Source organism: Podarcis muralis, chromosome 18 (assembly GCF_964188315.1).
Source record: "Podarcis muralis chromosome 18, rPodMur119.hap1.1, whole genome shotgun sequence".
NCBI classification, from domain to species: Eukaryota; Metazoa; Chordata; class Lepidosauria; order Squamata; family Lacertidae; genus Podarcis; species Podarcis muralis.
Window position 1 is genome coordinate 9482338 of NC_135672.1, and position 24681 is coordinate 9507018.

General features: G+C 49.7%; 1 protein-coding gene across 2 annotated transcripts in view; it reads right to left on the reverse strand.

Annotated features, from left to right (window-relative positions):
• The window catches only part of ELL (elongation factor for RNA polymerase II), a 53562-nt gene that overhangs the window by 3427 nt on the left and 25454 nt on the right, over positions 1–24681 (reverse strand). The window contains exons 2-11 of one of the 2 annotated variants that reach the window (XM_028713559.2): positions 23703–23750; positions 21005–21126; positions 19508–19674; positions 14261–14514; positions 13203–13327; positions 8767–8866; positions 5428–5896; positions 3676–3742; positions 2642–2813; positions 1276–1320 (exon numbers count right to left, since the gene is read on the reverse strand). In XM_028713559.2, the coding sequence (XP_028569392.2) occupies positions 1276–1320; positions 2642–2813; positions 3676–3742; positions 5428–5896; positions 8767–8866; positions 13203–13327; positions 14261–14514; positions 19508–19674; positions 21005–21126; positions 23703–23750 (1569 nt within the window). The remainder of the gene's footprint in view (positions 1–1275; positions 1321–2641; positions 2814–3675; positions 3743–5427; positions 5897–8766; positions 8867–13202; positions 13328–14260; positions 14515–19507; positions 19675–21004; positions 21127–23702; positions 23751–24681) is intronic. The other variant, XM_028713560.2, reaches the window with a different exon arrangement.

Sequence of the window (24681 nt, forward strand, 5' to 3'; positions counted from 1 at the left end):
CATACCTCAGGTTACAGGGGACGCGGGTGGCGCTGTGGGTTAAACCACAGAGCCTAGGAGTTGCCAATCAGAAGGTTGGCAGTTTGAATCCCTGCAATGACGGGGTGAGCTCCCGCTGCTCGGTCCCTGCTCCTGCCAACCTAGCAGTTCGAAAGCACGTCAAAGTGCAAGTAGATAAATAGGTACCACTCTGGCGGGAAGGGAAACGGCGTTTCCGTGCGCTGCTCTGGTTCGCCAGAGCGACTTAGTCATGCTGGCCACATGACCTAATAAAGGCCAATAAAGCGAGATGAGCGCCGCAACCCCAGAGTCGGCCACGACTGGACCTAATGGTCAGGGGTCCCTTTACCTTTAGCATAGTCCAACCCCCCTCACTGCAATGAGGAATCTCCACCATTTTTTTTATTTTTTGCTCTCTGGCAACTGGCATTCTAAGGTAGACTACTCCTGAACAGGGAGCTTTACCTATTAGCCTCCATTCCTTTGCCCTGCCCTGATGACTGCCCAACGTTTCTGTCCTACAACTTCCATTTGCTTGTGGAAGCTGCTGTTTCAAACATCTGGGAGCAACCAAGGCTGGAAGGAAAGGCTGTTCTGACATCCTCCTTTCTCCAGGAGCCTGCCATGAATCCCAGTTTATTTCCTCAGTTGCTTCTCACACACACAGCGGGGGGAAACTTGCTTTGCTGTGACAAGGGCGGGGTACGAACTGGGGACGCCTGACTTTCCTTCTTTCCTCTTCCCTCCTCCTCCCCTTTTCCTTGTGTGTCATTTCTAAGGTGGGTGGGGGCGCAAGGACTGTCTCATTTAAAAACTGACTGCATGTGGTCCCGGGCCCTAAGGAAGTTAGATTGGCTTCAACCAGAGCCAGGGCCTTCTCAGTGGTGGCTCCGGCCTGGTGGAACGCTCTGCCTCATGAGACCAGGGCCCTGCAATATCTGATTTCTTTCCACAGGGCCTGTAAGACAGAGTTGTTCCGCCTGGGCTTTGGCTTGGAGCCAGTTTGATTCCCTCCCTCTCTTTCTTTTTTCCTTCCCTTCTCCTCCTGCGATGAGGCTACATTTTAATGTTTTAATGTTTCAATGTTGTATTTTAATTTTGTTTTTAAGTTGTAATCATTCAACTTGTTTTTATTATTGCTTGTAAGCCGCTCTGAGCCTGGCCTTGGCTGGGGAGGGCGGGGTATAAATAAAAATAAAAATAATAATTATTATTATGTAAGCCTCTCTCTTTTTTGGTGCAAACGCTCTATAAAAATAAGCAAGCAAGACTCACTTTTTTGATTTTCCGGTATTCCTGCAGTATCTGATTGTGGATAGACTGCAAAGGAATGAACACACCGTGTGTTAACAACAGCAACAACTGGCAAAGCATGGCCAATAAAGGTTTGAAAATCAAGCTGGCAGCATCTTAATGAGATTTAGGCACTGATCTGAGATCAAGCTTTCTTAGGACAGACGATTTCTGGTTTCTAGACCCTCCACCTCAGATGATCCAATTTTCCTACTCCCTTTTCACTGTGGTACCTTGGTTCTCAAACGCCTTGGTACTCAAACAACTTGGAAACCCAAACACTGCAAACCCGGAAGTAAATGTTCCGGTTTGCGAACTTTTTTCAGAAGCCGAACGTGCTACGTTTTGAGGGTTACGCTTCCAATTTGAGTGTTACACTGAGGTCTGTCTGTTTTTGCTATTTATTTTGCCTTTTTGCTTTTGCGGCTCTTTTTCGTTTTGTTTTTGTGACTGCGCGGAACCCAGTTCAGCTACTGATTGATTGATTGTACGACTGCAGTGCATTGTTTATTGCTTTCATTTTATAGATCAATGGTCTCGTTAGATAGTAAAATTCATGTGAAACTGCTGAATTCGGGGTTGTTCTTAAAAGTCTGGGACGGATGGATCGGTTTTGCATTACTTCCTACGGGAAAGCGCGCCTCGGTTTTGGAACGCTTTGGTTTTGGAGCAGACTTCCATAACGGATTAAGTTTGAGAACCAAGGGACCACAGTATTCCCCAAACTTGAGTCTCTCAACTGTTTTGGGACTACAATTCCCATCATCCCTGACCACTGCTAGTTCTAGGGATGATGGGAGTTGTAGTCCAAAAACATCTGGAGACCCAGGTTTGGAAACCTCTGCTCTATAGTGTTTTGCTGCTTTGTTTTACATTTTATGTTGTTTTGGCTCTAAGGAGATGGTACGTTTTTACAGGAGCTTGTGGTGAGGACCAGATTAATACCGTATTTTTCGCTCTATAAGACGCACCAGACCACAAGACGCACCTAGTTTTTGGAGGAGGAAAACAAGAAAAAAAAATATTCTGAATCTCAGAAGCCAGAACAGCAAGAGGGATCGCTGCGCAGCGAAAGCAGCAATCTCTCTTGCTGTTCTGGCTTCTGGAATAGCTGCGCAGCCTGCATTGGCCCCATAAGACGCACACACATTTCCCCTTACTTTTTAGGAGGGGAAAAGTGAGTCTTATAGAGCAAAAAATACGGTACCTTTAGAGACCCTAAGCCAGGCATAGGCAAACTCCGCCCCTCCCTCCAGATGTTTGGGACTACAATTCCCATCATCCCTGACCACTGGTCCTGTTAGCTAGGGATGATGGGAATTGTAGTCCGAGGCTGCCGCCAGCCCACCTTGTACTCCTCAGTGCCCTGCAGGAGTTGCCTTAGCTGTGAGTCCAACTGCATGAACCGCCGCGTCACCCTCTCGATCCGGGCGTGAAGGTCGCGGTATTCGCTGTACTCCGCGTTGAAGTCGTTCTTGTAGCTCTGCCGCTGCTCAGACGAGGAGATGGGGCCGTATTTGCTGCGAGAAAATTGAGGAGGGAAATGAAGGGCAAAAAAACCAACAGCAACAACCCCAGGCTTGCATTGCCCCTTGGTGACCAGAAAAAAATAAAATAAAAAAATTGTATTTATACCCCGTCCTACCCGGTTCAAAAACTAGGCTCAGGGCGGCCAACAAATGTAAAACATTTAATGATAAAAGCAGCATAAAATACAGTATAAAAACACGAGTAACAATAAAATTCAAAAATCAATTTAGGGGAAATAAGCATTAGATAATCCCCAGGGCTAGCTGGCTGAATTGGTCCTACTTGGGCCAGCGAGGAGGCCGGGGGACAATTAGCTGTGGGGTCTCAGAGCGGGTGATCTTCATCCAGTCGTACCCCCTGCGATTCAGGCATCTCAGTTACGGCGTCCAAGACAGATGGCCACCCAACCTCTGCTTAAAAACCTCCAAGGAAGGGGAGCCCGCCACTTTCCATCCCACCGTCGAACAGCTCTGTCAGAAAGTGTTTCCTTATGTTCAGTCGGAATCTCCTTTCTTGTGACTTGAAGCCACGGGTTCGAGTCCTGTTTTTTTAATGGCAGGTTCTATTGACATAAGCTGCCCTGGGGAGGCTTGGGGTGAAGTCGAGTGAGAGAGCTTATTTAAAAAAACAAAAACAAAAGTGTATTGAGGGGGGAGACAGAGAAGGAAGGTGGTGGGGACTTTGCAAAGCCCAGATGAGTCCCTTCTAGACCCGACCGGAAGCCCATTCGTTCGCAAGCGGGATCCAAAAAGTAGAGGATGCCGAATCGCTTGGGCATCGCTCTGACCTAGAACGGCCCTTTCTCATCACCCAAAGCGGCAGCAACAGTACAAGGGGTCCACCAACACTTACATAAAATAGTCTTGACTTTCGGATGTCGACGTGGGATCGCTGGCGCTGTTGCACGTCCCATTTAAACCTGGAGAACAGGGAAGGGAGAAGGAGACGAGGAAATCAGTCCTAAGGAGAGCTCCTGGTTCCACATCGCGAAAGATGCCTCTCCAAAGAGAGGCATTCTGCTTTAAAGACAGATCTGGACTGCTTTCACACACTAAAACCGCATGCTGTAGAATTCCACCAGTTCTCCAACTCCTTGAAAGATTCCATCAATGGTGTCCCCGAAAATTTTTACACATCACTGGGGAAGACAGGCGAACTAAGGCCAGTGTACTGGAAGAAGCAAAGATCACCAGTGTCGAAGTAATGATTCTTCAACATCAACTTTATTGGACTGGTCATGTTGTGCGGATGCCTGATCATCGTCTTCTAAAGCAACTACAGTGGTACCTCGGGTTACATACGTTTCAGGTTACATACACTTCAGGTTACAGACTCCGCTAACCCAGAAATAGTGCTTCAGGTTAAGAACTTTGCTTCAGGATAAGAACAGAAATTGGGCTCCGGCGGCGCGGCAACAGCAGGAGGCCCCATTAGCTAAAGTGGTGCTTCAGGTTAAGAACAGTTTCAGGTTAAGTACGGACCTCCGGAACAAATTAAGTACTTAACCCGAGGTACCGCTGTACTCTATTCCGAACTTAAAAATGGAAAGCTTTAATGCTGGTGATCAACAAAAGAGGTTTAAAGACTCTCTCAAAGCAAATCTTTAAAATGTAGTATAAACGACGACAACTGGGAAACAGTTGCCTGCGAGCGCTCCAGTTGGAGAACAGCCTTTTCCAAAGCTGCCATGGGCTTTGAAGACACTCGAACTCAGGACGCAAGGGAGAAACGTGCTAAGAGGAAGGCACGCTTGGCAAATCGACACCGTGATCAGCTCCTGCCCAGAAAGCTATGTCCCCACTGTGGAAGGACATGTGGATCCAGAATTGGCCTCCACATGCGTTCATGCGCAGACGGTCAAAATGACATCACGCATGTGCGGAAGCGGTGAATCGTAAGCTGCGGGCGCGGGTTGTGTTCGCTTCAGGATGGGAATGGGCCTCGGGAACGGATCCCGTTCGTATCCAGAGGTTCCACTGTATTCGTGTTGACCTTGACCACCACCTAGTGGCCATACCAAGGGAAAAGCACCTAGCCACACGGAAAGCCAAAGAACAAAAATTTGGGGCTTTCCGGGATTAGAGCAGTGGTTCTCAAAAAGGGTGCGGCAAGTTTCACGGGAAGGAGAATCAAGAGAAACATTTGGACTTTTCAGTAGTGGTGGAGCATTGCGATGGCATCAAAATACAGATCTACATTTTGCAGAACGTGCATAGATCTCTTCTTCCACAGTTCTCTGTGACATTTATCATTTTCTGGATGTCCTGTAAGGGCTCTATATGGGCTCTTGGATACCCCATAAGGAAAAAGGGCAATTTTTGTTTACAACAGATACCCTTTATTGCATTCCGTTTCTCATTCTCAAGCCTATAACATTTCTCATTTCTCATTCTCAAGACTATAACATTTCCCCAGATAGCCTGAAAAGCATCTCCACTCTCCCACAAACCGGCCACATTTTCAGTCTCGTATTTTTGCCACCCATTTTGCCATCTCCATACAGGGAACGTCACGTTCTGGCACTTTTCCTATCATAATAACCCGCGCGCGACCCAGAGGAACCTGCAACCCACAAATATCCCCGCCCAGCGCCGCCGAACCCACCTGCTGTATCCTGCGACGAAGGCGCCGTGGTCTTTGAGCTGCGTTTCCTGAGGCTGCAGTTCGGTTTCTCCCGGGGCTCCGACTCCTGCTCAGCCCCTCTCCTCTCCCTCTCCTTCTTTAGCCTCTTCTTGCTCCGTTTGCTGACTTGGACAGAGTCCGTCACCGGCTGGAGGGGGACCTCCGCCGCTGCCGCCAGTCTCTCGGTGGGATCCGGAGCCTCGAAGTTGGGGCCGCCATGTCCCAGGTCGTTGCTGACGTCGGCGAGGGGGTTGTGGGGTCTGGGGGGCTCCAGGGCCGGCAAGAGGTTACTGGAGGCGACCGCCTCCGGGGGTGGCACTAGGGGGGCTTCCCTGCCGTTAGCCGAGCGCAGTTTTCCGTTGAGCGCGGGCTGAGTCCTTTGGGCAAAGTGGGAGATGCGGGGCTTTTTGTTGGACAGAGGGTCGGTGAAATCCGTGGGCTGGGGTCGTTTCTAGGGTGGAGGGAAGAAGAACAGGAAGCGTTAAGGCAGGCTTTTCCCCAAACGTGGGGACATTTTTGGACTACATTTCCCATCATCCCTTGCCCTGCCAGCTCAAGTGGTGTAGTGGTTAAGAGCAGTGGACTTGCAATCTGGTGAACCAGGTTCACTTCCCCGCTCCTCCACCTGCAGCTGCTGGGTGACCTTGGGCCAGTCACACTTCTCTGAAGTCTCTCAGCCCCACTCACCTCACAGAGTGTTTGTTGTGGGGGAGGAAGGGAAAGGAGATTGTGAGCCGCTTTGAGACTCCTTCAGGTAGTGATAAAGCAGGATAACAAATCCAAACTCTTCTTCATCTCTTCAAGATGATGGGATTTGTAGTTCAAAGAGAGACCAAAGTTTGGGAAACTAAGGTTTAGAGCAGTGGTTCCCAACCTTTTTCATTTTGGCCATGATCAGGGACCCCTGACCATTAGGTCCAGTTGTGACCGACTCTGGGGTTGTGGCGCTCATCTCGCTTTACTGGCCGAGGGAGCCGGCGTACACCTTCCAGGTCATGTGGCCAGCATGACGAAGCCGCTTCTGGCGAACCAGAGCAGCGCATGGAAACGCCGTTTACCTTCCCGCAGGAGCGGTACCTATTTATCTACTTGCACTTTGAGGTGCTTTTGAACTGCTAGGTTGGCAGGAGCAGGGACCGAGCAACAGGAGCTCACCCCGTCGTGGGGATTCGAACCGCTGACCTTCTGATCAGCAAGCCCTAGGCTCTGTGGTTTAATCCACAGCACCACCCACGTCCCGCCCCACAGGGTTAGAGGATGGCAAGTAAACAGGAAGGAACCGCCAGTTTGATTTTGATGGAAATGATAATTATCACTAAGGAAACGATTGTTCCGTTGCCCAAAAATAATGTTGTGGAGTATTTTTGATGATACAGACTTAGCAGGATTGGTATTCCGTATGATGCCAATACAACAATAATTTATTTATACGCCCCGCCCATCTGGCTGGGTTTCCCCAGCCACTCTGGGTTGCTCCCAACAGAATATTAAAAATACGATAGCTCAAAGGACCACGGAAACACAGGAGGGAAAAGCCAACACTGGCTTCTCTTGAACAGCCAATTGGAAGCCCCGTCGGATGTTCGGCTTCCAAAGAACGTTTGAAAACCGGAACACTCGCTTCCGGTTTCCGATCGTTCGGTAGCCAGAACGTTCGGCTCCCAAGGCGTTTGGGAGCTCAGGTATGACTGTAATCATCGTCATCATCAATCTTTATTACGGTCTGGAGACCCAATACACCATTACAAAGCAATACACAATTCATACAGCCTACCTCCAGGTTAAACAAGCATTTTGTTTTAGAATATAGGGATCATTGGTTCTCGCAACCACCGATAAAAACTTTGCCACTGCTAATGTTCTAGCATTTGTCCGGTCTTCCAATAGGAACCTGACATAGTGAGCCTCTGATTTTCCCGGGAAAGGGACCAGCAAGGGTAATATCAGTTCAGCCCTGGCTTGCTCAGATTTTGCACAGTGCAACAAAATATGTTTCATGGAATCGATGTCTTGAGCACACAAGCAAAAAAATAAATCATAATCATAATTTTTTTAAAAACAAGATTGCCCCTGTTAGCCACAAACTTCACAGCGAGCGGGAAAATTCTCTTTTCCCGAACATCGAGGACGCCACCAGGTTGCCTGGGAGCAGAAAACCTCACCAAGCCCTGCAATGGGGGCTCATTGTGGGAATTTTCCAATGTTATCCTGATGACAGTGAAGAGACTGAGGATAAAACAGCAGCAAAACCCCACACCCACTGATGAAGGCTCTGGTTCTGAATCTGAAACCGAATCAGATGGTTCAGAGGATTTCAAGAGTGCTAAGGCCTCTATGCGACCCTCTGAAGGCTCTGGTCGAGAATTGGAGGAATTGAATGGGCCACTTTTCTCCTAAGAAAGGAGAGGAGAGCGTCGAAGACCTACGTCTAATTCGCAGGTCTGAAAGAGCCACAAAAGGTAGACCTCCAGAGAGATTTGGTGACGAATTTGCTAAAGCAGCAAAAGCTGTAACTGCTGTTAATAGTGTGATAGGAATTTTATGGTCTTAGATATATGGTAATGTTCATAACTGCACATACATAGATCAACACAGGAAGACCAACCTGGAACCATTTTGATTCCTAAACTGACCAAATGTTTTCTCTGCAAAGTCAAACTGGAAAAGTCTCCCCATTGTCTCTTTCCTCACAAATCCTGTCTTAAGGACACATTTAAGATATGAATAGGGTGTGAGCCTGTGACCTGGCCCAGGAACTAAGTATTTTACCACTACAAAAGAATGGCCAGGCTCCCCGGGAAATCCAATCAAGTAACTTGCCAGACAGGAGATAAACTGTGACAGGAGAAAAACAACATTTAAATTTCTGTGATGTAGGTGTGATGTATCTGAGGGGTGGTCTTAGGTTACACCCCTTCTGTGATGTATGCATGATGTTTCTGGGGGTGGTCTTGATCTAGAGAATGGCAATTTCAAAAGTCTTTATAAGGCCTTGCACACCATTTTTCTGGGTCCCTCCTCTCTCCTGCGGGTGAGGGGAGCACCCTGTTGCAACGGATCAATAAAGATCAGGCTTATGCTTTGCTTCTCAATCTTCTCTGGTTGGCCTCTGTTATTCTCTCCTGCCAATAGGGAACCTATGTAAGGACTCTATATGGGCTCTTGGATACCCCATAAGGGAAAAGGGCATATTTTATTTACAACAATAGCTCCAAGAAGGTATTTGAACCTTCAAGTTTCCAAGAGATCCGGGCCTTGGATTCGAAGGATGCTGAGCCATGGTTAACTGCCATGTATACCCAATTCATACTGATAACCTACCTGGGGCGGAGAACAGGAGGAGATGTTTGCGTTGTCTTTTGGTGATGCGGGAGCTGGCGCCTCTGGGGGGCAGCTCGTGTTCTGCGGCTGGCAGAGTTTCCTGGAGGCAGGGAGGGGGGAGAACAACAACAAAAAAACAAAAAGGTGTTTGTTTCGTTAAGCCACGCCAAGTCTTCATTTATTTGTTTTTTGCGTTAAAGGGACCAACAGGTGTAATCAAGGATGGTAAAGGGACCCCTGAGCGTTAGGTCCAGTCGTGGCCGACTCTGGGGTTGCGGCGCTCATCTCGCTTTACTGGCCGAGGGAGCCGGCGTACAGCTTCCGGGTCATGTGGCCAGCAGGACTAAGCCGCTTCTGGCGAACCAGAGCAGCGCACGGAAACGCCGTTTACCTTCCCGCTGGAGTGGTACCTATTTATCTACTTGCACTTTGACGTGCTTTCGAACTGCTAGGTTGGCAGGAGCTGGGACAGAGCAACGGGAGCTCACCCCGTCATTGTGGGGATTCGAACTGCCGACCTTCTGATCGGCAAGTCCTAGGCTCTGTGGTTTAACCCACAGTGCCACCCGCGTCCCCTAAGGATGAGAGGCAAGCAAATGTAATTTAAAACACGCCAGGGAAGGCTTCTCAACCCAATAACCTGGACTGCTGGCATTCCAAGGCTTGGCATGTTGCCCTTCCTAACCAAGGGTGCCAACTTAAATATTTTTTTTTGGGGGGGGGGGACTATTTGTGCTTCAAATATCGGACTTCAAAATATCAACCAAGGCCAGAAGCAGCAGCAGCAAGTGTCTCGGGCATACAAAAACTTATGGGAATAGAAGTCGTCAGAAGCCACAGCATTAATCCAATTAAAAAAAAACAACTCTTTTCAATACAGCTGTATCTTAGAAGTCGAACGGAATCTGTTCCGGAAGTCCGTTTGGCTTCCAAAATGTTCAGAAACCAAAGCGCGGCTTCCGATTGGCTGCAGAAAGCTCCTGCAGCCAATCAGAAGCCGCGTCGGACGTTCAGGTTCCAAAGAACGTTCGCAAACCAGAACAATCACTTCCGGGTTTGCGGCGTTCGGGAGCCGAAACGTTCGACTCGCAAGGCGTTCAGGATCCAAGGTACGACTGTATGAGAAATTAGTTCGAAATTATGCCACAGAGACCACACATGTATTCCCTCTTGTGCTGTTCGATTATTGCTCAGCAGTATCTTGTATGCCTTTTAACGGCAACTAATCCTTTTATTATTATTATTATTTTTAAAAAAACTTATTTGTCTTTATTTCTCTTTTCCTGAAACCAGCTTGTTAGCAAAACCCAATAAAATAATTGAGTCTCCAAAGGCATCACTGGGCTTGGACCTTTTCTGTTATAAAGCAAAAGGAGAGGGGGTTATTTCTATTGCAGTTATTCCCCACCCCCCCGCCAGACCCAGGTAAGGTAAAAAAAACCCAATGCACTCCCCCCCCCCCCGTGCACCCTCCCCACCCTCTGTTTTGAACAGTTTCCATGGTCCGTAAACCCAGTTGGCTGGCGGAGGAGACGAGGTTGGTTTAATGAGAGTCTGAAAAACGGCGAGAGTTTTCTTTGGCAAGGGACGAGGTCCCTGGGGGCTGTGTGTGTGTGTGTGTGTGTGTGTGTGTAGGCATTGGGAAGGCCCGGGCGCCGAATTTTAATTGAAACGGAAAATTACAAGTTTGCAAACGGGCCTACACAGACACGCAATCGTGCCACGGAGGCGTGCACCGCATTTTTCGCTCTATAAGACGCACCAGACCACAAGACGCACCTAGTTTTTGGAGGAGGAAGACAAGGAAAAATATATTCTGAATCTCAGAAGCCAGAACAGCAAGAGGGATCGCTGCGCAGTGAAAGCAGCAATCCCTCTTGCTGTTCTGGCTTCTGGGATAGCTGCGCAGCCTGCATTCGCTCCGTAAGACGCACACACATTTCCCCATACTTTTTAGGGAGGGGAAAAGTGAGTCTTCTAGAGCAAAAAATACGGTAGCTGCGCCGATGTTTCCCAAGGAGGAGGAGGATGAAGCAGTTACGTCTCTTGCCAACCCCTTTCGCCCCCCCCCGGGCACGTATATCCCGGCATCTGGATGAGCAACAGCCTAAAAATAACCACTGGCAAGGATCCGGCCACCTGAGCAGAGAAAACTGAGCCCACCAAGCTAGAAGCGAGGGCTGACTTCCCGTTTCTTAAAAAATCTGCACCCAGGAAGCCCATATCCTTGCGCCTGCGACAGCTGGGCGGGCGAGCTGTGTTTTCTTATCCAAACTGACCCAATTCCTCCTATTTTTCACCGGCATCCCCACGGGAGCAATCCCCCCATGGAGAAAGGCGGCGGCAGCGTGTGGGACTTTCTAGCTTAGAGAGAAGGCGAGGAAGAGGCGACGCGGTCTGCAAAATTTCGCGTGGCAGGGAGAAAGGGCATGCAGGGAAAGCGTTCCTCCCTCTCTCCTAACCCTGGAATTTGTGGGCATTCGATGGAGCGGATGGATGGGAGATTCAGGGGAGACAAAAGGAAGTCCTTCATGGGGGGGGGGGGAGAGAGCTGGGGAGAAAGGAGGAGGCAGCAGTAAGCTTCTGAGCACAATTCAAAGTGTTGGTGCTGACCTTGAAAGCCCTAAATGGCCTCGGCCCAGTATACCTGAAGGAGCATCTCCACTGAGCACAACTTTGTAACCGAATTACAGTGGTGCCTCGCAAGACGAAAAGAATCTGTTCCGCGAGTCTCTTCGTCTAGCGGTTTTTTTGTCTTGTGAAGCAAGCCCATTAGCGGCTTAGCGCTATTAGCGGGCTTAGCGGATCAGCTGTTAAGCGGCTTAGCGGATCAGCTGTTAAGCGGCTTAGCGATCAGCTGTTTAGCGGCTTAGTGGATCAGCTGTTAAGCGGCTTAGTGGATCAGCTGATAAGCGGCTTAGCGGATCAGCTGATAAGCGGCTTAGCGGATCAGCTGTTAAGCGGCTTAGCGGATCAGCTGATAAGCGGCTTAGCGATCAGCTGTTAAGCAGTTTAGCGGCTTAGCGGATCAGCTGTTAAGCGGCTTAGCGGCTTAGCGGATCAGCTGATAAGCGGCTTAGCGGCTTGGGAAAAGGGGGGGGGAGGGAAAAAACCCTGCAGGAACTCGCAAGACATTTTCGTCTTGCAAAGCAAGCCCATAGGAAATTTGTTTTGCGAAGCACCTCCAAAACGGAAAACCCTTTCGTCTAGCGGGTTTTCCGTCTTGCGAGGCATTCGTCTTGCGGGGCACCACTGTACCATTTTAAGCCTGCCTGAACAAAACTGCCTGATGTGTGTTACTCTTCCAACAAGTACTCCGGGTAGCTTGTTATTTTCACCTTTGACGAGGCGGTTTGTGTGGTGACATGGTCCATGCTCTGGTTATCTCCAGCTTGGGCTACTGCAATGCGCTCTCCGTGGGGCTGCCTTTGAAGGTGACCCGGAAACGACAACTAATCCAGAATGCGGCAGCCAGACTGGGAGCAGCCACTGAGACTACATAACACCGGTCTTGAAAGATCTTGGCTCCCAGTACGTTTCCGAGCACAATTCAAAGTGCTGGTGCTGACCTTTAAAGCCCTAAACAGTCTCGGTCCAGTATCCCTGAAGGAGCGTCTCCACTCCCATCGTCCAGCCCGGGCACTGAGGTCCAGCTCCGAGGGCCTTCTGGCGGTTCCCTCACTGCAAGAAGTGAAGTTAAAGGGAACCAGGTAGAGGGTCTTCTCGGTGGTGGCACCTGCCCTGTGGAATGCCCTCCCATCAGAAGTCAAGGAAATAAACAACTATCTGACTTTTAGAAGACATCTGAAGGCAGCCCTGCTTAGGGAAGTTTTTAATGTTTGATGTTTTATCGCTTATTATTATTATTATTATTAGGAAACAGGAAGCAGGCAGGGATTGAACCTGGAAACTTATGCATGTGGGACAGACGCTCTGTGTCACGCGGCTGACCCCCAACAACATTTAGGAAGGCCCCAGACCTCCCCTGCCCCTGTTCTGTGATACTAAAGTTAAAAAAAGGAAAAGGGTCCCTGGACGGTTAAGTCCAGTCAAAGGTGACTATGGGGTTGCGGCGCTCATCTCGCTTTCAGGCCGAGGGAGCCGGCGTTTGTCCGCAGACAGCTTTCGAGGGTCATGTGGCCAGCAGGACTAAACTGCTTCTGGCGCAACGGCACACTTTGACAGAAACCAGAGCGCACGGAAATGCCGTTTACCTTCCCGCCGGAGCGGTACCTATTTATCTACTTGCGCTGGTGTGCTTTCGAACTGCTAGGTTGGCAGGAGCTGGGACAGAGCACTCCAGACCCGGGGATTTGAACCACCGACCTTCTGATCGGCAAGCCCTAGGCTCAGTGGTTTAGACCACAGCGCCACCCGCGTCCCCTTCTGTGATACTAACACCTAGGGAAGCTTAACCCAAGGGGAAATGCCCTTACCGGAAAAGGATCCGCTTCAGCAACTGCTGGTCTCCTTCCAAGTATCCTGGCCAGTCCCTCTGCACCTCTTTGTAAAGGTAATCCTTCAGGGTGAAGGTGCTGTCTTTGGCGTTCATGTTTGCAACCTGGAAGAGGGAGGGAGAGGACAGGGAAGGGTTTATCTGTCAATTCCTGAACACAGAACCCGAGAGTTGGGAGGGACCACGAGAGTCTAGGGCGGACTGGCAGGCAGTGGCGTAGCGTGGGGGGTGCAGGGGGGGCCGGCCGCACCGGGCGCAACATCTGGGGTTAGGGCAAATCCACAGGTTAGGGGGCGCAAATCCACGGGTTAGGGGGCGCAAATTACTTGCCTTGCCCCGGGTGCTGACAACCCACGCTACGCCACTGCTGGCAGGTGAAATTATTGGACTACGCAGAGGCTAACCGGGAAAATCAGAAACCATGAGGATCAAAACCTCCATAAAAGACAAATTTGCATTATATCTGAAAGACCGCTGCAAACACTTGAACAGGTTTTAAATAACTCCTGCAAGGACTCTGGATACAACGGAGGATTGTAAATGAGACGGACTTATAATATGCAGGTTTTTTTTACAAAAGCTGCTTAAAGAACGCATGGAGGAGGGAGGTCTTGAGATTCGGAAGAGTCTTGTGTAATTTTTGTTGTTTGTGATTGTGAGGGTGAACGAATTTGTAAAATCAAATAATCAAAAAAAAAAAGGAGGAGGAGGAATACCGTGTTTTTTGCTCTATAAGACTCACTTTTTCCCTCCTAAAAAGTAATGGGAAATGTGTGTGCGTCTTATGGAGCGAATGCAGGCTGCGCAGCTATCCCAGAAGCCAGAACAGCAAGAGGGATTGCTGCTTTCGCTGCGCAGCGATCCCTCTTGCTGTTCTGGCTTCTGAGATTCAGAATATTTTCTTTCTTGTTTTCCTCCTCCAAAAACTAGGTGCGTCTTGTGGTCTGGTGCGTCTTATAGGGTGAAAAATACGGTGATAAAGATGCATGGTCCCACACCCACGACTTCTATGGAGAATCAGGCCGCGCACTGGCTCACCTGCTGCAGCAGCCCGTCTAGAGAGTCCTTATCTTGCGCTGTAAGGCCATCCTTCTGTAGCCGCAAGAACAACTCCGGCTTCTTGTAGGGCTTGAGGGCCAGCAAATGCAGGACACGGTCCCTGAAGGGCCGCTGGGAGACGGCGCTGTTGCCTTTCTTGATGGCGCTGGCCAGGTTGACGGGCGTCGGGCGGATCCGCGAGGGGACGGCGTCCGAAGCCACCGGGGCCGGCTTTCGCACCTTGACCGTCTTGCCTAAGCGAGAAGAAACGGAAAGGGTTAGGGTCCGTGCTGTTTTGGGGGGGAGAAAAGGGTGGGGATATGGAAAAATGGATATACAGGGGTACCTTGGTTCTCAAAACGTAATCCGTTCCAGAACTCTGTTCCAAAACCAAGGCGTGCTTTCCCATAGGTAAAGGTAAAGGGACCCCTGACCATTAGGTCCAGTCGCGGACGACTCTGGGGTTGCGGTGCTCATCTCGCTTTACTGGCCGAGGGAGCCGACGTACAGCTTCCGGGTCATGTGGCCAACAGGACTAAGCCGCTTCTGGCGAACCAGAGCAGCGCACGGAAACACCGTTTACCTTACCTTACCTATTAATCTAATTGCACTTTGATGTGCTTTCGAACTGCTAGGTGGGCAGGAGCAGGGACCGAGCAACGGGAGCTCACCCCGTCGTGGGGATTTGAAACACCAACCTTCTGATCAGCAAGTCCTAGGCTCTGTGGTTTAACCCACAGTGCCACCCGCGTCCCATAGAAAGTAATAATAATAAAAATAAATTTTATTTATACCCCTCCCTTGGAAGTCGAACGGTCTTCTGGAATGGATTACGTCCGAAAAACGGGGCACCGCTGTACCTGAAGCTACAACACCCTATAGCAGCCTTCCTGAGCTCCCGAGACAACAGAGATGATAATAAATAAATAAATAAATAAATAAATAAATAAATAAATATAATAATAATTTTTTATTTATACCCCGCCCTCCCCAGCCAAGACCGGGCTCAGGGCGGCTAACAACCAATAATAAAAACAAGTTGATTAAAATACAATTAAAAGATTAAGATACAACATTAAAACAATTAGGGAGCAATTAGGAGAAAGGAAAAAGAAAGAGGGGGAGGGAATCAAACTGATTCTGAGCCAAAGGCCAGGCGGACAACTCTGTCTTACAGGCCCTGCGGAAAGAGATCAGATCCTGCAGGGCCCTGGTCTCAGGAGACAGAGCATTCCACCAAGTTGGGGCCAGTGCTGAGAAGGCCCTGGCTCTGGTGGAGGCTAATCTAACTTCCTTAGGGCCGGGGACCTCTACGGTGTTGCTATATATGGACCTTAAGGTCCTCCGTGGGGCATACCGGGAGAGGTGGTCCCATAGGTACGAGGGTCCTAGGCCGTGAAGGGCTTTAAAGGTAAAAAGCAGTCCCTTAAATCTGACCCTGTACCCCACCGGGAGCCAGTGCAGCTGGAAAAGCACTGGGTGAATATGCTCCCATGGCAGAGACCCCGTGAGGAGCCTCGCTGCAGATATTGGAACAACTGGACTGATCTTTCGAAACTGAAAAAGCAGTGGTCGCTTTCTATATATGTGTTACCAACAGGCAAGCTTGATGTGCAGACTCTAAGAAACAACTGATTGGGAAAGCGTTCTGGCCATTTGGTACTGTTAACGGAGAAATCTGAGGGCTCCCTTGGACAAAAAACCAGGACACCAGCCAGGAATACCAGAGCAAAACAGCAGCCAGTCGGCTTGGTCTTTATTGAAGACTGTCGCAACAGGACTCCCACCTGCCACCAGGTGGAACAAGATGGAAGCCCCGAACAAAAGAGAACCCAAACTTTTATTAGCTGCTAATCCCCATGTTACACCCCCCCAAACTACATCACTAATACATCATAGTTACATCATGAAAGGGGAGGTCTGGTGGCAGGAATCTGAGCATCCTGGACCCTGCCCCATGGTTCCCCTTGCCCTCCGCCAAACACCCATCAAGTGAAACAAAAGAGATATTTACATTTCCCTGTTTCCCAGCCAAGTTCATCACACCCTTTTGTCTTCATCTGGGTTTGTTATTTCTGGAATGGCTACCTGTCTGGCACTCAGGTATCAGGAGGCCAGGGATTACCACTCAGGGAGAGGGGCTGCTGAGGAGCTGAGCTCACATGCCTATATGAATTTCTGAAGTTTTCCCAGTGAGCCAGTACATAGTTGCATTTATCAGTGAATTCTTACATTTGGTATCATGCAGCAAAGGCCCTTTGAATAGGTAGGAATAAACTGTGATGAAGTGTTTTGTGGGGACAAATCACAAAAGTGGTTGTGCTGGTTTTGGTAGTGGGCTGCATGTGCATGATATCTGCTGGAGGGGCAACCCCCCCCCCCCAAACCTATACATAAATTCCTGCAACAGCACCAACGGCTTTATACAACAGAACGTAATATTCTGAGTTTATTGGACAACACTTCTATCGTTTGGACAGAAAACGATGCTGGCCTATGGTAGCCCCGAAAGACACCCCCCCCCAACAACCCGAGTCACTAAAGGCTGCCAGTTTATGCAGGCACCACTGAACTAGACAGACGACAGGATCTGACGCGGCAAAATGTAGCTTCCTTTTTTCTTAGGAACCTAAATCAGATAGGAGGCCAGAACGGGGCTGATCGCGTTCCGAGATGAAGGGGCTTCCTGCTCCTGGCTCGCCGCGATTTCCTTTTCTAAAAACAAACGCACACCGAAAACCCTCGCCTTCCTAGAATACAGGCAAAGCTTGCAGGGTCAAAGATGCTCTCTGTCTTTATTTTATTTTGTACAGAGGCTGGACATTAAGAGAAGCTTTGCCCAAACAACAGCAGCACCCCAATGTTTTAGGAAAGAAAGTTCAATACGCGGTGGGAATCATAGAATTGTATCCCTGTGATAGGAATTTTGAGGTCTTAGATATATGTTAAATGTTCATAAGTGTACCAACCAAGCACGTACATAGATCAGCACAGGAAGACCGACCTGGAACCATTTTTGACTCCCAAACTGACCAAATGTTTTCCGTGCAAGGTCAAAGGAAAATGGAAAAGCCTCCCCATTGTCTTTTCCTTCACAAATCCTGTCTTAAGGGCACGTTTAAGATATGAATAGGGTGTGAGCCTGTGACCTGGCTCAGGAACTAAGTATTTATCATTACAAAAGACCTGCCAGGCTCCCCGGGGTATCCAATCAAGTGACCATTAAACAGGTAACCTGGCAGACAAGAGGTAAACAAAGCACTCGGATTTCTGCTGTAGACCGCCCTTTCTGTGATGTAGGTATGATGTATCTGGGGGTGGTCTTGGACTCCAGGGAGGGAATTTAAAATGTCTATATAAGGGCAGGCACACTTTTGTTTTGGGTTCCTCCTCCCCCCTGCATGTGGTGACCGAGGACCCTGTTGCAACAGACCCTGATGCTGGGAAAGATGGAGGGCACAAGGAGAAGGGGCCGAGAGAGGACGAGATGGTGGGACAGTGTTCTCGAAGCTACCAGCATGAGTTTGACCAAACTGTGGGAGGCAGTGGAAGACAGGAGTGCCTGGCGTGCTCTGGTCCAGGGGGTCACAAAGAGTCGGACACGATTAAACGACTAAACAACAAATTCTAACCCCTGTGCAACTGGACTCAAGTCTACAGTACATGCCTGGTTTTATAGCCTTCTCTTAAAAAAATAATTCATTGTTCGTCACAGCTGTTCTCTCCCTCTCTGACGTAGAGAACCTTTGCTATAGAAGGCTGAGTTTAGGAGGAGATTCACGTGTGGCCGACAGCTGCCCAACAACCACCTAATTTGCGCTGGAGGAAAATTTCCCAGAGGAAATGAAACTTTGCCCCCGAGAAAAGTTCCGAAGCTTTTCGTTTTGGCAGGAAGGCGGCTGCGGAGAGGCCTGTCGCCTTTTACAGCTTGCTGATAAGGCTTCCCGCCCCCTCCCGACAGGGGAAAAAAAACCCTTACGTTGTTCTTCCCAGCACACAGGAAAACACACACTTCCTGCCATTGCTTGCTCCTGCAAGAGTTTGGCTGGCAACGCACACCAAAACGATGAGTCAGAGATAACTCAGCAAACTGCAATCTGCTTCTGTTTACAGACATGGACTCCTGGGAGGAAGGGCGAGAGAGGCAGGCCAAGCACTGTCAGCTCAGAGAGTCTGAAATGGGCTCCCTCTTGATCACTAATAATAATAATAATAATAATTTATTATTTATACCCTGCCCACCTGGCTGGGTTTCCCCAGCCACTCTGGGCGGATCACAACAGACTATTAAAACCAAGATAAAACACCAAACATTAAAAACTTCCCTAGGTAAAGGTAAAGGGACCCCTGACCATTAGGTCCAGTCGTGACCGACTCTGGGTTTGCGGCGCTCATCTCGCTTTATTGGCCGAGGGAGCAGGAGTACAGCTTCTGGGTCATGTGGCCAGCATGACTAAGCCGCTTCTGGCAAAACCAGAGCAGCGCATGGAAACGCCGTTTACCTTCCCGCCGGAGTGGTACCTATTTATCTACTTGCACTTTGACGTGCTTTTGAACTGCTAGGTGGGCAGGAGCAGGGATGAGCAACGGGAGCTCACACTGTCGCGGGGATTCAAACCGATGACCTTCTGATCGGCAAGTCCTAGACTCTGTGGTTTAACCCACAATATACTGCCAGGATAAAAATTATGAAACCGGTATCACGATACAGACTTCAAACCGGGTTTGAATGATGCATCGACCAGCCCTGCCCCTGACACACATCACTATTCACAATACAGTGGTACCTCAGGTTACAGATGCTTCAGGGTACAGGCTCCACTGACCCAGAAATAGTACCTCGGGTTAAGAACTTTGCCTCAGGATGAGAACAGAAATCGTGCTCTGGCAGCACAGCGGCAGCAGGAGGCCCCATTAGCTAAAGTGGTGCTTCAGGTTAAGAACAGTTTCAGGTTAAGAACGGATCTCCAGAACGAATTAAGTACTTAACCCGGGGTACCACTGTATATTGACGGGTCAAAAATGTTCAGATCAATACAGTCACACCTTGGGAGTCGAACGGAATCTGTTCCGGAAGTCTGTTCAACTTCCAAAATGTTTGGAAACCAAAGCTCTGCTCCCCTGGAAGGCTGCTTGCGAGAAAATGCAGGTTTCGAAACATCTCCCCAGACCTGCTCCCCGGCCGGAGACGCTCGCGGCTCTCCCTTGCTGCAAAGATTGACCGTACGCAACGCTGTCGCTGCTCACCAACATAGCGGCCCCCGGGCTTGATGACAATGGCCCCCCGGCTCCGGGTCTCCTCCTCCACCAGCGCCATGCTCTGCTTCGCCTTCTGGTAGGAGTCGTCGGTGGCACAAACGGTGATTTTGTCCTGGATGGTGCCAAGGCAGTCCAACTGGATGTTCCCATTGCTGCTGAAGGGTAAGCAGAGGCAGAAATGAGAAACAGAAAGGAACCGGAGTCTTTCGGGAAGAAGAAGCCGCCTGGTCATCGCACCTAAAGCACAGGTCACCACCCCACCCCAGGTCAGAGACAGTGTTGCATTGTGGTTAGAGTCCCTGGAAGATACCAGGGCTAAAATCCCTGCCCGCCTCTGTTTCTTCGCCTTCCTCTAAAAGTCTCCTGGTTTGCTGGCTTTCTAGGCTATGCGGCCCTTGGAACCTCCCTGTGTGGCCCTCAATGTTGTCCGCAGGATAATAATAATAATAATAATAATAATAATAATTTGTTACTTATATCCTGCCCATCTGGCTGGGTTTCCCCAGCCACTCTTGGCTGCTCCCTATCGGAGAGTAAAAACACAATACAGCAGCTCCCAACAGAATATAGCGTCTGCTATATTATAATAATAATAATAATATAATAATAATAATTTATTATTTATACCCCGCCCATCTGGCTGAGTTTCCCCAACCACTCTGGGTGGCTCCCAACAGAATATTAAAAACAGAATAAAACATCAACCATTAAAAACTTCCCTAAACAGGGCTGCCTGTAGATGTCTTCTAAAAGTCAGACAGTTACTTATTTCCTTGACATCTGATGAGAAGGTGTTCCACAGGGCGGGCACCACTACTGAGAATGCCCTACTGCCTGGTTCCTTGTAACCTCACTTCCTGCAGGGAGGGAACCACCAAAAAGCCCTCCCTCCATGTCCGGGCTGGACGATGAGGGTGGAGACGCTACTTCAGGTATACTGGGCCAAGGCCATTTAGGGCTTTCAAGGTCAGCACCAACACTTTAAATTGTGCTTGGAAACGTACTGGGAGCCAATGTAGGTCTTTCAAGACCGGTGTTATGTGGTCTCGGCGGCCGCTCCCAATCCCCAGTCTAGCTGCCGCATTCTGGATTAGTTGTAGTTTCCGGGTCACCTTCAAAGGTAGCCCCACGTAGAGCACACTGCAGTAGTCCAAGCGGGAGATAACTAGAGCATGGACTTCTCTGGGCAGACACTCTGCTTGTGTGGATCGGGGGACGAAGAGGGGTTCCTGAGCATGTGCAGAAACGAGCCTACCGTACAAAGGTAGTATTTGCACCCAGCGCCCTGCCCACTCCCCCCTCTGGCCCCGCTGACCGCTGGCCAAAGGGGGAAGGCTCCCACCCCGGAGTCGAACGTGTCGCAAATTGCCCTATCGGCGTAAGGAGGTTTTCTGGGGCGTTCTGCTCCCATTTGAAAACGTGCGGAAAACCCACATCGCCGGCCGTGGGAGCTGCAGTGATTGGGGCCTGGACGGGGCAACTCACCTGGAGACATACTGCTGGACACAGTCAAAGCTCCCCTGGGGACTATCCTTCCCGATGTTGGAGAGGTAAAACGAGAACGTCTGGGCTCCTGCTGCTCCGTCCGGCCGAGGTATCGAGATGTGCTGGGTTGTTTTTTTGAAAGGAAAAAAAGTTTAGAAGATGTACATGTGAAGCCTTAGCCAGCAGGTCACAAAATATAAGGGAATAGGAGATTTGGAAGATGCACCCAGGGCTCATCCAATCTAACCCACTGCAACGCAGGAATCCCACCCGAAGACGCCCCATCAGATCTGGCGGTCCCAACCTCTGTTCAGAAACCTCCAATCTATTATTATTGTTGTGTATTAAAATTTGTTCACCACCACCCTTCATCTGAAGATCACAGCGTCAAAAAGCCAAATAAAAAACAGAGAATAATGACAAGAACACGGACACAAATGCTACTAAAAATAGAGGAGCTGTTGCTGCTGTTATTGACAGAATCACAGAACCATGGAGTTCGAAGGGGCACCCAGCGCTCATCTAGTCCAACCCCCTGCAAGGCAGGAATCGCTCCTAAAGAACCGCAGCCAGGTGGCTGGTCCTGTCTCTGCTCTAATGAAGCAAGGCAGGTGGGGAAAGGGTATGGGGTGGGGAACATTTGGGGGCAGGAAGCCCAGCGACCCCCATATAAACTAACCAGGGCCTTGCATTCCTCATGTGCCTCCTCCTTGAGAGGTCCGGAGGGTGGCAACACGAGAACGGGGCCTTTTCTGCGGTGGCTCCCCGCTTGTGGGGTGCTCTCCCGAGGGAGGCTTGCCTGACACCTTCGTTATACACCTTTAGGCACCAGGCAAAGGCGTTCTTCTTCAACCAGGCCTTTTAAATGTGTTTGTGGGAAGGGGGGGGCTAGTGGTTTGCTATAATAATAATAATAATAATAATAATAATAATAATAATAATAATAATAATAATAATTTATTTATACCCCGCCCATCTGACTGGGTTTCCCCAGCCACTCTGGGCGGCTTCCAATAAAACACTAAAATACAATAACCTATTAAACATTAAAAGCTTCCCTAAACAAGGCTGCCTTCAGATGTCTTCTAAAAGTTTGGTAGTTCTTTTTCTCTTTGACATCTGATGGGAGGGCGTTTCACAGAGAAGGTGCCACTACCAAGAAGGCCCTCTGCCTGCTTCCCTGTAACTTGGCTTCTCGCAGGGAGGGAACCGCCAGAAGGCCCTCGGCGCTGGACCTCAGTGTCCGGGCAGAACGATGGGGGTGGAGACGCTTCTTCGGGTATACTGGGCTGTTTAGGGCTTTCCAGTGAAGGCGGTGAAGGTCCTGTGTGAGTGCCTGGAGGCGGTTGGAGGATGGATGGCGGCTACCAGATTGAGGTTGAATCCTGACAAGACAGAAGTACTGTTTTTGGGGGACAGGGGGCAGGCGGGTGTGGGGGATTCCCTGGTCCTGAATGGGGTCACTGTGCCCCTGAAGGACCAGGTGTGCAGCCTGGGAGTCATTTTAGACTCACAGCTGTCCATGGAGGCGCAGGTCAATTCTGTGTCCAGGGCAGCTGTCTACCACTCCACCTGGTACACAGGATGAGACCCTACATGCCTGTGGACTGTCTCGCCAGTCTGGTGCATGCTCTGGTTATCTCCCGCTTGGACTACTGCCATGCGCTCTACGAGGGGCTACCTTTGAAGGTGACCTGGAAACTGCAATTAATCCAGAATGCAGCAGCTAGACTGGGGACTGGGAGTGCCCGCCGAGACCACATAACACCGGTCCTGAAAGACCTCCATTGGCTCCCAGTACGTTTCCAAGCACAATTCAAAGTGTTGGTGCTGACCTTTAAAACCCTAAACCGCCTCGGTCCTGTATACCTGAAGGAGCATCTCCACCCCCATCGTTCAGCCCGGACACTGAGATCCAGCACCGAGGGCCTTCTGGCGGTTCCCTCACTGCGAGAAGTGATGTTACAGGGAACCAGACAGAGGGCCTTCTCGGTAGTGGCGCCCACCCTGTGGAACGCCCTCCCTTCAGATGTGAAGGAAATAAGCAGCTATCTTCTCTTTAAAAGACATCTGAAGGCAGCTCTGTTCAGGGAAGTTTTTAATATTTAACGCTGTATTGTTCTTAACACTTGATTGGAAGCCGCCCAGAGTGGCTGGGGAAACTCAGCCAGATGGGCGGGGTGTAAATAATAAATCATTATTATTAAAAAAAATCCGTTGCAGAATTTCTTTTTGAGAGCCTCGCCAAAGCCTTGGGGTGGGGGGGTGGGGGGAGCCAGCGGAGCCGTTCGGTGATGGAGGAAAGGGGTGCCCTATGCAATCCTCTACCCCAGTTCCCAGCTTAATGGCAGAAGTGGACCTTGCAGAGGGGCCTCAGGGACCGTTCTGCATGACAAGGAGATGTCAGCTGCCACCAGCAGCTCTCACAAAGCGAAACAGGGAAAGAGAAAAGGCTCAGTTTCCAACAGACCAGCCCCAAGAATAGAATAACGGCCGTTTCCAGTTTCTTACTGAAAACTCATATCTGAACTACCTTTTTTTTTTTAAAGGGGGCTCCTACGAGATTCGGCCCGGTTTCTGGACCTCCAAACCGAAATCACATTGTCCCATTATGGCCATTATGATTTTTTTTTTTTAAGAGAGAGAGAGCGTGCAAAGCAGATTTTTTTTTACATTCAGTCACAGGCCTTCGACTTACCCCTTGGCTTCCTTCGAACTGAATCGACGGCTTCAGCGCCACCGAGTCCTGGAAAGAGAGTGGTAGAGAGAGGAGAGAAATTAATGTGGGAACCTTAAGGAAATTCAACATCAGGAAGAACTTGACAGTGGAACGGTGTCCCCCCCCCCGCCCCCCCGGAGGATGTGTACTCTTCCATCCTTGGAGGCTTTTAAACAGATGTATAAAATCCTGGGTGTTTTAGTCGAGACTCCTGCAATGCTTGGGGTTGGTCTAGAAGACCTTTGGGGTCCCCTGAATCCTGCAGAAGTGAGTTCCACAGTTCTAGCTACACGCTGTGTGAAAAAGTCCTTCCTTCTGTCTGCCCTGGGTGATTTCAGCTGGGTCGGGATTCCTTCATTGAGCAAGCACCACTTTTCAGCTCCTTCGGGGGCTAAAATGAGATTTAATAAGGGTCGTATAGTTAAAGCTATGGTTTCCCCAGTAGTGATGTATGGAAGTGAGAGCTGGACCATCAAGAAGGCTGATCGCTGAAGAATGGATGCTTTTGGATTATGGTGTTGGAGGAGACTCTTGAGAGTCCCATGGACTGCAAGAAGATCAAACTTCTCCATTCTGAAGGAAATCAGCCCTGAGTGCTCACTGGAAGGACAGATCCTGAAGCTGAGGCTCCAAGACTTTGGCCACCTCATGAAAAGAGAAGACTCCCTGGAAAAGACCCTGATGTTGGGAAAGATGGAGGGCACAAGGAGAAGGGGACGACAGAGGACGAGATGGTGGGACAGTGTTCTCGAAGTTACCAGCATGAGTTTGATCAAACTGCGGGAGGCAGTGGAAGACAGGAGTGCCTGGCGTGCTCTGGTCCAGGGGGTCACCAAGAGTCGCACACGACTAAATGACTACAAACTAGATAAGTAGCGGGTGGCGCTGTGGGTTAAACCACAGAGCCTAGGGCTTGCCGATCAGAAGGTCGGCGGTTCGAATCCCCGCGACGGGGTGA